Source organism: Otolemur garnettii, unplaced genomic scaffold (assembly GCF_000181295.1).
Source record: "Otolemur garnettii isolate 467f Iridium unplaced genomic scaffold, OtoGar3 scaffold00212, whole genome shotgun sequence".
Lineage (NCBI taxonomy): Eukaryota > Metazoa > Chordata > Mammalia > Primates > Galagidae > Otolemur > Otolemur garnettii.
Genome location: NW_003852607.1, coordinates 1,168,229 through 1,180,277, shown reverse-complemented (window position 1 = coordinate 1,180,277; position 12,049 = coordinate 1,168,229). Strand labels below are relative to the sequence as shown.

Sequence of the window (12,049 nt, the reverse complement as noted above, 5' to 3'; positions counted from 1 at the left end):
GGCCTTGCCACATTCATTACATGTGTAAGGTTTCTCTCCAGTGTGTGTTTTCTGATGACTTGTAAGGGATGACTTCTGTCTCAAGGCCTTGCCACATTCATTACACTTGTAAGGTTTCTCTCCAGTATGAATTCCACGATGACTTGTTAAGTGTAAATTTTGCCTGAAAACATTGCCACATATCTCACACTTGTAAGGTTTATTAGCAGTATGGATTCTCCAATGTTGTACAAAGTGTGATTTTTTTCCTAAAGGTCTTGCCACACTCTTTATATTTCACAGGTTTCTTTCCAGGATGAACTACCACATGGCTTGGAGGGCTTGAAGACATACTCAAGACACTCTCATTATATGTGTAAGGTTCTTCCCTAATTTGTGCATTCAGTTCTTGTGTGACTATTGGAGAACTGACAAAATCGTTAAATACATGGGTTTTGAGCTTAGAAGGAGTGTTTTCAAGTGTTGAACACGAGGTAATATGGTTGAGAGAGTTTTCAATTTCATTGCATTCATCAATTTTCCCTTCATCTTGAAATAGTTGTTCAGGAAGATGAGAGTGAAAGCTTAATCCAAGTTGATTTTTAATAGATTTGTATCTTGCTTCCACTTCTAGTACACAGCTCCTCCCTAGAAAGCAAGAAAGAGTGGAACTTGAACATATGGATCTGTCATTCCATGACTCTAAGAATAAACTCCACCCCACTTGATTGGGACATGGGTATGAACATCAGTGTATTTTTTATGCCACACTGACAATGCTGAAAACATAAAGAGGCAAAGTGATGCACTGGACTAGTTGAGGTCCTGAAGCAGCCAGAAGGATTACTGGTGAGTTTCAGAGAGATTATGAACAGAGAAATACAACAGAAGCCGGAAGCTTCTGAAAAAAGCAGGGATGAGCTTCTTAGGGAAAATCAGACATATTAGGTTAAGCCACTTACACATTAGCAAAAGTACATGAAAACAGCCAGGGAAGACAGATACATCACCGGAACAGAAGTTGAGTACTCCTAGATACTGTCCAATGTGCTGATGAGTAAAGGTCTCCCATGGCATAAATTGAAGGCAAAAAGAGTAAGGGCAAAAAAGTGTCCAAGCCTGAAGTAAAAATTACAATGCCTACAGAAAGACAGGGAAGTATGCCCAAATAAAAGGAATCAAATGAATTGTTATGAAACAAAAGCAAAAGGAACACAGCCTCCAAAATAACTTTACAAATAATTAAAGTAACTGTCCCAATATGTTTAATGAACTACAATACAAGATGAGAAAGATACAGAACTGACTGAATGGAGTAAATACTTGAAAGAGGAGCATATCAAACAGAAGAGACATTGCTGAACAAAAGAAATTCTAGAACTACAATACAACAATACTTAGCATCTACTAGTAAAGATGTACTGAGTAGTGGAGCTAAGTTAGACAGAGGAAAGGGTAAGCACGTTCAAAGACAGATTGTTCAAATTATCACTTCTAAAGAGGAAAAGAAGAAATAACAAAAAAAGCAAAGAGGGCCAGGCACCATGTTTTACGCCTGTAATCCTAGCACTCTGGCAGGCCAAGGTGGGTGGATTGCCTGAGCTTACAGATTTGAGACCAGCCTGAGCAAGTGTGAGACTCTATTTCTAAAAAATAGCCAGGCATTGTGGCAGGTGCCCATAGTCCCAGTTACTCAGGAGGCTGAGACAAAAGAATTGCTTGGGTCCAAGAGTTTGAGGTTGCTGTGAGCTATGATGCCATGGCACCCTACCGAGGGTGACAAAGTGAGACTCTGTCTCAAAAAAAAAGAGAGAGAAAGAAAAGAAACCCCTATAGACTTTGGGGATATTGTCCTATGGAACAACATACAATCTATGGAATTTTCATAAAGAGACACAGGACTCAAAATCATATCTGTGATTTAACGGAATTTTAGACTAGAAATAATGTCTAAAATGTCCCCAAATTTAAGGAAAGAACTGGATATACAAATTCTAGAATCTTTGCTGTTTTAACTTAAAGTATACAAGGACACTCACAAAGAGATATAAACACATCATCTGAAGTGAGAGACAAAGGGGCAATTATGAAAGTAACAAGAAAATGGACTTGTCATACAGATTTTTCAGCAGAAATCTTCCTGCTAGAAGGCAGTGGGCTGATACATTCAAAGTGCTTAAAGAATAAAAACTTACCAAGCAAGAATACAATATTTAGTGAAATCCTCCTCTAGAAATCTAAGAGAAATTTAAACTTTCCTAAACAAAGAGCTGAGAACACTCATCAGTACTACAGACAGAGTGGGACAGAAATGCAAATGTGAGTCCTTCAGCAGCAAAGGAAAGGAGCTTACACAGCGTTCTTCTAACCCTTAAGAAAATATCAACTTTACCATTCCAGTTTAATAAATGATCAAATATACAGATCTGCAGTATTGTACTTTTCACGTCTAACTCAACATCAAATCCTTTCACAACGTTTGAAAGACAGAATTGTTAAATACTATATTTTAATATATATACACAAAGATATGAATGATAACACAAGATATAGAGAAGGAACTTCTAACAGCAATAACCAAGTGAGAATAGTGAGCATAAGTGATGTTAACCGTAGGGCGCTGGCCCCATATACCGAGGGTGGTGAGTTCAAACCTGGCCCCGGCCAAACTGCAACAAAAAAATAGCTGGGTGTTGTGGCGGCACCTGTAGTCCCAGCTACTCAGGAGGCTAAGGCAAGAGAATTGCCTAAGCCCAGGAGTTGAAGTTGCTGTGAGCTGTGACGCCATAGCACTTCACCAAGGGCAATAAAGTGAGACTCTGTCTCCAAAAAAAAAAAAAAAAAAGAAGAATGTTATAAAGCTATGATGCTGTATCTAAAATAGTAAATACAAAAACTTATGTAAAATACACGTAAAAGCAAAAAAATATTAAATGGGAATCAAAGCATGTTGTTACCAAAAATCAACAGAAGAAAAAGAAGTTAGTAAAGAAAAGCAGGATAAATCTAAAGGATGTTTCATGTTCTACACATAATATATGGCAGGAGGCATTAGTAAAGACTCCCTCTAACCAATATCACTTTTTTTTTTTTTTTTTTTTTTACATGGAGTCTCACTCTGTCACCCTGGGTAGAGTGCCAGCACATCATAGCTCACAATAGCCTCAAACTCAGCCTCAAACTCAGCCTCAGCCTCCAGAGTGGCTGGGACTATAGGTGCCCGCTACAATACCCAGCTAGGTTTTCCATTTTTAGTAGAGATGGGGTCTTGCTCTTGCTCAGGCTAATTTCCAACTCCTAAGCTCAAATAATCCAGCTACCTCACTAACCATTATCTTAAACAGTTTAACTTTACAAATAGTTTAACTTTGTAATCATTAAAAAACAGCATCCAACTAAATTTGGTTCAGAAGAGACTCCTTTCAACTATCAGGACAGCCCGAAAATGAAAGGATACAAAAAGACATTCAATGCAAATGATAACCAACACAGGGCAGAAATGGCTGAACTAATTGCAGCATAGACATTTATATAAAATTGTTGTAAGAGACAAAGATTATTACAGCATGATGAAAGGGTCAACTCAGCAGAAATATAACAATTATAAATACATTGGTACCAAATATCAGCTCCATAGAATGGATAACTGTCAAAATTCAAGGAGAATTAGACATATCCACAACATAGTAGTGGATTTCAATACCCTATTTTCGAAATACATAGAGGTATAGTATATAGAAGTAGAAGAAAACAAAGGATTCAACAGTCCTCAGGGCAAGGGGCAAACAGTCCTCCAAAACCCAGAGGGTAAAACAGACTTACAGAGAACACACTACTTGATAACAGCAGAATTAAAGTTCATTTTGAAGTGTCCATAGAACAATTTGCAGAATACACTTCGTGTACACAGAACAATTTTTTGTTAACAATTTAAAAAGACTGAGATAATTGTAATCCACCAATCTCATCATAATGGAGGAAAGGAAGTACTTGCAGAATCAAAACAAGAATATTAACCAATGTGTACAAATGAATCATCACATTTATAGTTAAGAAAACCAATTTTTTTTTTTTTTTTTGAGACAGAGCCTCAAGCTGTCCCCCTGGGCAGAGTACCATGGCATTACAGCTCACAGCAACCTCCAACTCCTGGGCTCAAGCGAGTCTCCTGCCTCCGCCTCCCAAGTAGCTGGGACCACAGGCGCCCGCCACAACGCCCGGCTATTTTTTGGTTGCAGCCGTCATTGTTGTTTGGCGGGTCCGGGCTGGGGATTCGAACCTGCCACCTTAGGTGTATGTGGCTGGCGCCTTAGCCGGTTGAGCTATAGGCGCCGAGCCAGAAAACCAATTTTTTAAAGAAATTTCAAGGGGACTACAAAGACATCTTGATAAAAGAAAAAAGAAGGAAAGCATAATATACCAAAATTTATAAAATGCAGAAAAATATAAATACCAAAGATATTGATAACTATTTCAGCATACATTAAAAATAAACAACATTGGGGCAGCGCCTGTGGCTCAAAGGAGTAGGGCGCTGGCCCCATATGCAGGAGGTGGCAGGTTCAAACCCAGTCCCAGCCAAAAAGTGCAAAAATAAAATAAAATAAACAACATTCACATATGAGCAACCTAACTGTTAACTTCAACAAGGCATAAGAACAAAATAAATATGATGGTAGCAGAAAGAGGAACAAAGATTAGAAAAAGAAACAAAATACAGAAAGGGAAAGTACTAGAAAAAGTCACAGAAGTAAACAGAATTTACACTGAATGATAAGAGGATTGACAAACCCTTGGTCACATAAATCAAAAAAAACAAAAAACAAAAAACCCAAAAAACCCACAAGTCAGAAATGACTAAGATTTGAAACAGAAAAATAAACCATTACACTTGATTCCATAAGAATGAAAGGGAAGGCCGGGTACAGTGGCTCACACCTGTAATCTTAGCACTCTGGGAGGCGCCGAGCCAGATTTGGAGATCTTTACAAAGTAGAACTATTCTGTTTTACACAACAGCATAAGTAGGTATGTTGTCAAGAAAGAAGTTTCAGCATGGACTTCCATGATCCCAAGCAAAGACATGAGTTGACTGTGGAACTTTTCATTAAACTGAGAATAGAGGATTACAGGTGAAAATGATGAATTCAATTGTTTAAGGGGAGTTTTGTTGCTTATAAAATGTTCTAGGGAGCAAAACAGAGATAGTCACAAGAAAAAAAATCCATGACTTTTAATACACATACAGAGTTGTAAAACCATCCCACATTCTAATTTTAGAACATTTCTGTCAGCTCCCCAAAAGATATTTTTTAACCAAAAAAAAAAAAAAATTAAAATATCACGATATATGTATTTGACTGTGAAAACTCCTAAAGTATTTCTCCTCACTGTCCTTGGTGCAAAACCCACGTTGATGACATTAACTTTTTCTAAAATGTGCCTTCAGTGAACTCAAGAGAGAAGTTTCTTTCACTGTAGTCAACTGACAATAGACATGTTCTGCGTAAATATAGTTACTGTCTCCATTCAGTACATCATATGATCAGCATTAGAGAAAAGAAACATGCTTTCTGTACATAATTAGATAACCAGATTCCATTTTTACATTATTGTATACATGTATAATAATGGTTATTCTGAAAATAGTGCCAGTTATATGGCAGGTAAACCAGAGTTAAAATCATAATTTTAATCTCAGATTAAATACTACATAGATAAAACATCAACAATCACAATCAAGGATTGATGTCAGGGGTAGGACCTCTAGTCTGTCTCCACAGACTGAGTCCATATCTCAGAAATTATTCCTCCACCCTCTGTATGTTTGCCACTAGAATAATTTCTATCCCAGAGGAATCTTTTCAAATGTGAGCATGTACTCAGACTCATAATATTCCTTTTCTGTACACAGATTGCCTTACAGACTCTAATAGCAAATACTCATCTGATTCCTTTTGATGCCAGAACTTTGGGCTTAGTGTGTTATAGCAGTGTTACAGGGGTGATGTGTGTATATGCATACTAGAGCAGTAAGGAGGAAGCCAGCCAGACTCTGACATATGTTTGTTATTCTGAGATATTTGATCTCTTCATAGAACTATAATTATTGACTCACCAATAGTGAGCATGACACAGCATGCTTGATGAGCTGAAAATGTTTGAAAAACTATTCCCATTGCCAATGCTCAGAAATAACAAGTTTGTGAAGAACATCACCAAGGAGATATTTTAGAGTGTTCAGTAAAGGCTATTTTATTCTCAAGAACTCTGAAGGCAGACAGAGGTCCACATGGAGGAAGAAAATACTGAAGTCTGAACATCTGATGGATACTGATGTTGAAAATTTTTTCGTTTGCCTATTTACTCTGCATATCTGCTTCAGTGAAATGTCTCTTTATGCTTTTGCCCTTTTTCTAATTCAGTATATTTTTTCCTTTTCTGAGCCAGAGTCTCACTCTGTGCTCTGAGCATAGTGTCAGGGTATCAGCTGAGCTCACAGCAACCTACATCTCATGGCAATCCTCCTGCTTCAGCCCTGAGTAGCTGGGAATACAGATGATTGCCACAACATCCAGATAGTTTTTCCATTTTTAGCAAAGACAGGGTCTCGCTCTTGCTCAAGCAGATCTTGAACACCTGAGCTCAAGTGATCCACCTGCTTCAGCCTCCCAACAAGCTAGGATTGTAGGCATGAGCCACTGTGCCCAGCTCACAAGTGCAAATTAACAAAAAACACTTCAGGAGTAAATATTTGAAGTTTCTCAATTCTTAAAAAAAAAAAAAATCCCATTGTAAATATTCATTATTAAGAAAAAACACATCAACATTGATCTTTTGAAATTATTTCACAGAGTGATCCAAGTACAAACTGAGAGATCATGTTATTTTAATCCTTATTCCTGAAATGTTCTTTTGTTTACTAATATTTTCATGTGCTATTTGTATTTTTGCCCAATGTAAAAGAAAATGCAAGCCACTCTTGCAAAAACAAAGCATGTAGAAATAAAGGCATGTACAAACTTAACAATATGGTGCACGTCTATGAATGAGAAGGCAGGTTTTAGGGGTCTGATATTGCACTGCTATGGTGTGGTACTTTCACTATAGTCATAGAAATAATCTGAGGCAGAGTGTGGAGAAAATGACTCTGTGGGGTAAACTCCCACAAAAATTAAATGAAATGTACTCTTTTAATTCCAGAAACTGAGTGAAAAGACTTGCAAGTATTTATGGTGGGGACCTGCAGGCAAGGCCTAACAACTTCCTACATGGAACCCCGACTGTGCAGTCAAGTCAGCCTGCCAGATAAGGGTTGAAATGAGCCATCTGTGCAGAGGACATGACTCAAAGGTTGATGTGACATGAAAAACTCCATCATAACGATGTGAATAAAACACTCCATTGTAACTGCGGGGTCTCTAAACCATAAGAAAACAGTCATGGAGCCTGTTTCTCAGAAATTTCATTGAGTACATAGAAGAAAAAGGTTTTACTCCCCTGTTTATCCTAACCTTTAACAATAGAAGTCAAATAATGTATAGTTCTTTTAGGTCTTCAGAGAGGAACAGCCTGAGGCTAGTCTTAAGATGGTTGTCTTACTTTCCCAGACTTTCTTTCTTTTCTATATTTTAAGATAAGAATAGAGGATGTTAGGATTATTCATCAATATGGTGTATGTGACTAGCTCCCAATAAAAGGGAGTGGAAAATAAAGACATTTTGCTACATGCCATCTGAGAGTATGTAGTCATTTCTTACTTTCATACAATTCTAGGAGCGAGCTTGCACCTGCAGCCAAGCCGTCCTTCTCTCCCCACAAGGAAAAACATCACCCATCATGACTCAAGTGCAAAAGATAAATATATATTCCCAAAATTGTATACTGCTAATAGGGAAAGAAATTGTTACAGGTCAGTGGTTTTCAACCTTCCTAATGCTGAGGCCTTTTAATACAGTTATTGTGGGTCATGACCCATAGGCTGAGAATAGCTGTTATAGGTAATATTAAACCTTGAGGGCCTACTAATATATTACCAGTGTTTAATATGAAGTGCCTTAATGACGTGGGATATGCTTGTACTGAAAGGATATGATTCATTCAGGGATATTAAAAATGATTATATTGTACTAATTAAGACATGAGAAATACAATGTATTCTAAATTAAAAGGTATCAAAATGCAATTTCAGTGGCCATATGTGAATGCTTTACAAACATTCTCCCCTGGTTCTTTTCATTTAACTGTCTTTTGTGATAACCATTATATCTTCAGTTTCAAAAAATAAGACCAAATTTTAATAATGTGTGGTATGCAACCACCATTATCTTTTAAAGCAGATGAATACCATTATTCCCCTTCTATTTATTTCTGCTATAGAGACAGTCTCTAGTAACCTACCATTTTACTCCCATGAGAAGTTCATTCTCATAATGTCCTGGTCTGCTCTGTCTCATGATCATCTTGTACAGTACGCTTACCTTTCCGATAATCAACAGAAGTTCTCAGGGAGGTCAACTAATCAGGGAAGGGGACAACATAGAGTGTAATAACTTAGATAACAGGTTTCCCTCTATTCTTTCACTCCTAAATTTACATCATATTCTATCTTAAAATTAACATCCTTGCTTTTTCCAGCTTACAATGATAAAAGTAGGATCTTCCATTTTATCAATCCCTTCCTTGAGACAATTGTGATATATGAAAAGCATGTAATGAAGATATATATGCCAGCAATGTATTTCAAAAGTTGTCATTTGGCTCAGTGCCTGTAGCTTAAGTGGCTAAGGTGCCAGCCACATACACCAGAGCTGACGGGTTCAAATCCAGTCTGGGCCTGCCAAACGACAACTACAACCAAAAAGTAGCCAGGTGTTGTGGCAGGTGCCTGTAGTCCCAGCTACTTGGGAAGCTGCAGCAAGAGACTCTCTTGAGCCCAGGAGTTGGAGTTGCTATGAGCTGTGATGCCACGGCACTCTACCCAGGATGACAGCAAAAAAACAAAAACAAAAACAAAAAAGTTGTCATTCATCAATAATGAAAACCTTTTAAAGAAATCTCAAATAATAAAATGAAAATATTTTATAGATTCTTCCACAGATGTTCTTGCTTCTTTGATACACATCTCTTGAGTTTTAAAAGATTTTAACTTTTTTTTTTAGGAGACAGGGGTCTTGCTCTTGCTCAGGCTGGTCTCAAACTACTTAGCTTAAGCAATTCACCTGCTTTGGCCTCCCAGAGTGCTAGGATTACAGGCATGAGTCACTGTTCCCAGCCTTGATCAACTTTTTGTTTGTGGAATTTAACATCTGGGTCAGTCAATCTCAGGGAAAAACTGAGGCTTAGTTTCCCCTAGCATAAATACTCATGTGTAATCCATTCAGAGAATTGGTTAACAATTCATCACATCGATTACATTTGTAATGTTTCTCTCTAGTATGGATTCTTTGGTGTATCCTAAAGTCACACCGTTGCTTAAAGATCTAGACACATTTGTATGGTTTCCATTTTGAATGTATTCTATCATAAACACAAATATATATATATATATACATATATATATATACACACATATATATATATTTAAGGCTGATCACATTTAATTGTAAGGTTTCTCCATAGTATGAACTCTGGTTTTTCCACAGGAGTGGAATTTTGGACAAGCCTTGCTGTACACATTATATTTGTGTGGTTTATCTCAAAGACGTGTAATGTTGGCTAAAGGCTTTTCCATATATGTTAATTTTATATGGTTTGTCTTTGTGGTGGAGTTTCTAAATGGAATAAGGCTTAAACACTTGTTTAAATTTTGTCTCATTCATTATATTTGTTATGTTTTTCTCTACCATGAGTTTTCTGATAATCCTCAAAGTTTGAACTTTGGATAAAAGTATTACCATGTATTTTATGTTGGCAATGTTTCTTTTCAGTATGTATTTTCTGATGTCTAGTAAGGTTGGCAAATTGGGTAAAAGCTTTCCCACACTCACTACATTTGTAAGGTTTCTCTCCCGTATGGATTTTCTTATGTTGAGTAAGATTTGAACGTTCAGTAAAGGGCTTGCCACACTCATTACATTTGTAAGGTTTTTCTCCAGTATGAGTCCTCTGATGACCCCATAAGTGTGAACGTTTGATAAAAGCCTTATCACATTTATTACATTTGTAAGGTTTTTCTCCTGTATGAATTCTCCGATGTTCCATGAGGCTTGAACTTTGGATGAAAGTCTTGCCACACACATTACATTTGTGTGGTTTCTCTCCAGGATGAATATTCTGATGTCTAGTGAGGTGTGAGCACTGCTTAAAAGCTTTGCCACATTCATTACATATGTAAGGTTTCTCTCCCGTATGGATTCTTTTGTGTTGAGTAAGGCTTGAACACTCAGCAAAGGCCTTCCCACATTCACTACATTTGTAAGGTTTCTCTCCAGTATGAATTCTCTCATGACCCCAAAGGTGTGAACGCTGGATAAATGCTTTACCACATTCATTACATTTGTACGGCTTTTCCCCAGTATGCATTCTCTGATGACTTGCAAGGTTTGAATTTTGACTACAAACCTTGCCACATACATTACATTTATAAGGTTTCTCTCCTGTATGGACTCTCTGATGTCTTGTGAGATTTGAACACTGGTTAAAGGCTTTGCCACACTCATTACATCTGTAGGGTCTTTGTCCAGAATGAATTCTCTGATGATTGGTGAGGTTTGAACTTTTGCTAAAAGCCTTTCCACAGACATCACATTTGTATGCTTTTTCTCTGTGTGTTCTCCTGTATTGTGTAGGTAACAAAGGGCATTTAAAAATCTTTCTATATTGGCTACAAATGTTTTTGACACTAGAAGGAATTATTTGAAGTGGTGAAAATAAGGAACGATTGTCAACAGAATTCTCAACTTGACTACATTCATAAGTTTTCTCCTCATTCTGAAATCTCTGCAGTTCAGCCAGATGTACCTTTAAGCTTAATCCGATCCTATTTTCAAAACACTTCATATACTTGTTTCCAGTGTGGCTTATGTTATTTTTTAGTTTGAAAAAATTCCTTATGAGTGGCTTACCACGTATGAAATGCTGGTATGCACTATCACATACAGAAACATTCTTTAAAGAAAAATTAATTGAAGGTTTACTACGTTGACGGTCTTTTCTATGAGTGAGATTTCTTCTATAAGTCAAAGGCACTCCTTTGTAATTTCTTGTATCATATCCCCATTGACTGTCAAACTTATGCATATTTTTCCAGAAGTCCATGAGGTCAAAATCCTTGATGCCATGGCTTTTATTTCTTTCCAGTCTAACCAAATTGTATAATTCCTCTTTATTACTATCTTCCTTTGGTGATAATCCCTTGCCTGTAAATCCATCAGAAATATCTGAAAGATATAAAGAATCACAGACTTTCCATCATGTAGAGTTGGAAGATGAACATTTTATATTAAAGTACATATCACAAAAGATAATATTTATAATGAGCGGGAGTTATGAAGCTTCTCAAACATGGTCTTTTTATTTATTTCTTTTTTTGAGACAGAGTCTCACTCAGTCTCCCTGGGGTTGAGTGCCATGGCATTGTAGCTCACAGCAACCTCAAACTCTTGGACTCAAGTGATCTTATTGCCTCGGCTTCCCTAGTAGCTGGGATTATAGGTGCCTGCCACAATACCCAGCTATGTTTTTAGAGTGGGGATCTGGTTCTTGCTCAGGCTGGTCTTGAATTCCTGGGCTCAGGCAATCCACCCACCTTGGCCTCCCAGAGTGCTAGGATTATAGGTGTACAACTATGGTCTTTTAATGTTTAGGAACACAAAAGGAATGGCTGTCTTCACTAAGAAAGTAATGTAGGGCTCGGCTCCTGTAGCTCAGCAGCTAGGGCGCCAGCCACATACACCTTGGCTGGCGGATTCGAATCAGGCTGAGCCAGCTAAACAACAATGACAACTACAACAAAAAAATTGCCGGGCATTGTGGTGGGTGCCTGTAGTCCCAGTTACTTGGGAGGCTGAGGCAAGAGAATTGCTTAAGCCCAAGAGTTTGAGGTTGCTGTGAGCTGTGACACTACAGC

The 12,049-nt window shown here is 37.5% G+C and overlaps 1 protein-coding gene across 1 annotated transcript in view; it reads right to left on the bottom strand.

The window, feature by feature from the left end:
- Nucleotides 1-9,792: 9,792 nt before the first annotated feature.
- Nucleotides 9,793-12,049, bottom strand: part of ZNF677 (zinc finger protein 677) — a 12,235-nt gene continuing 9,978 nt past the window's right edge. The window contains exon 4 of the mRNA XM_012812634.2: nucleotides 9,793-11,360. Within this exon, the coding sequence (XP_012668088.1) occupies nucleotides 9,793-11,360 (1,568 nt within the window). The remainder of the gene's footprint in view (nucleotides 11,361-12,049) is intronic.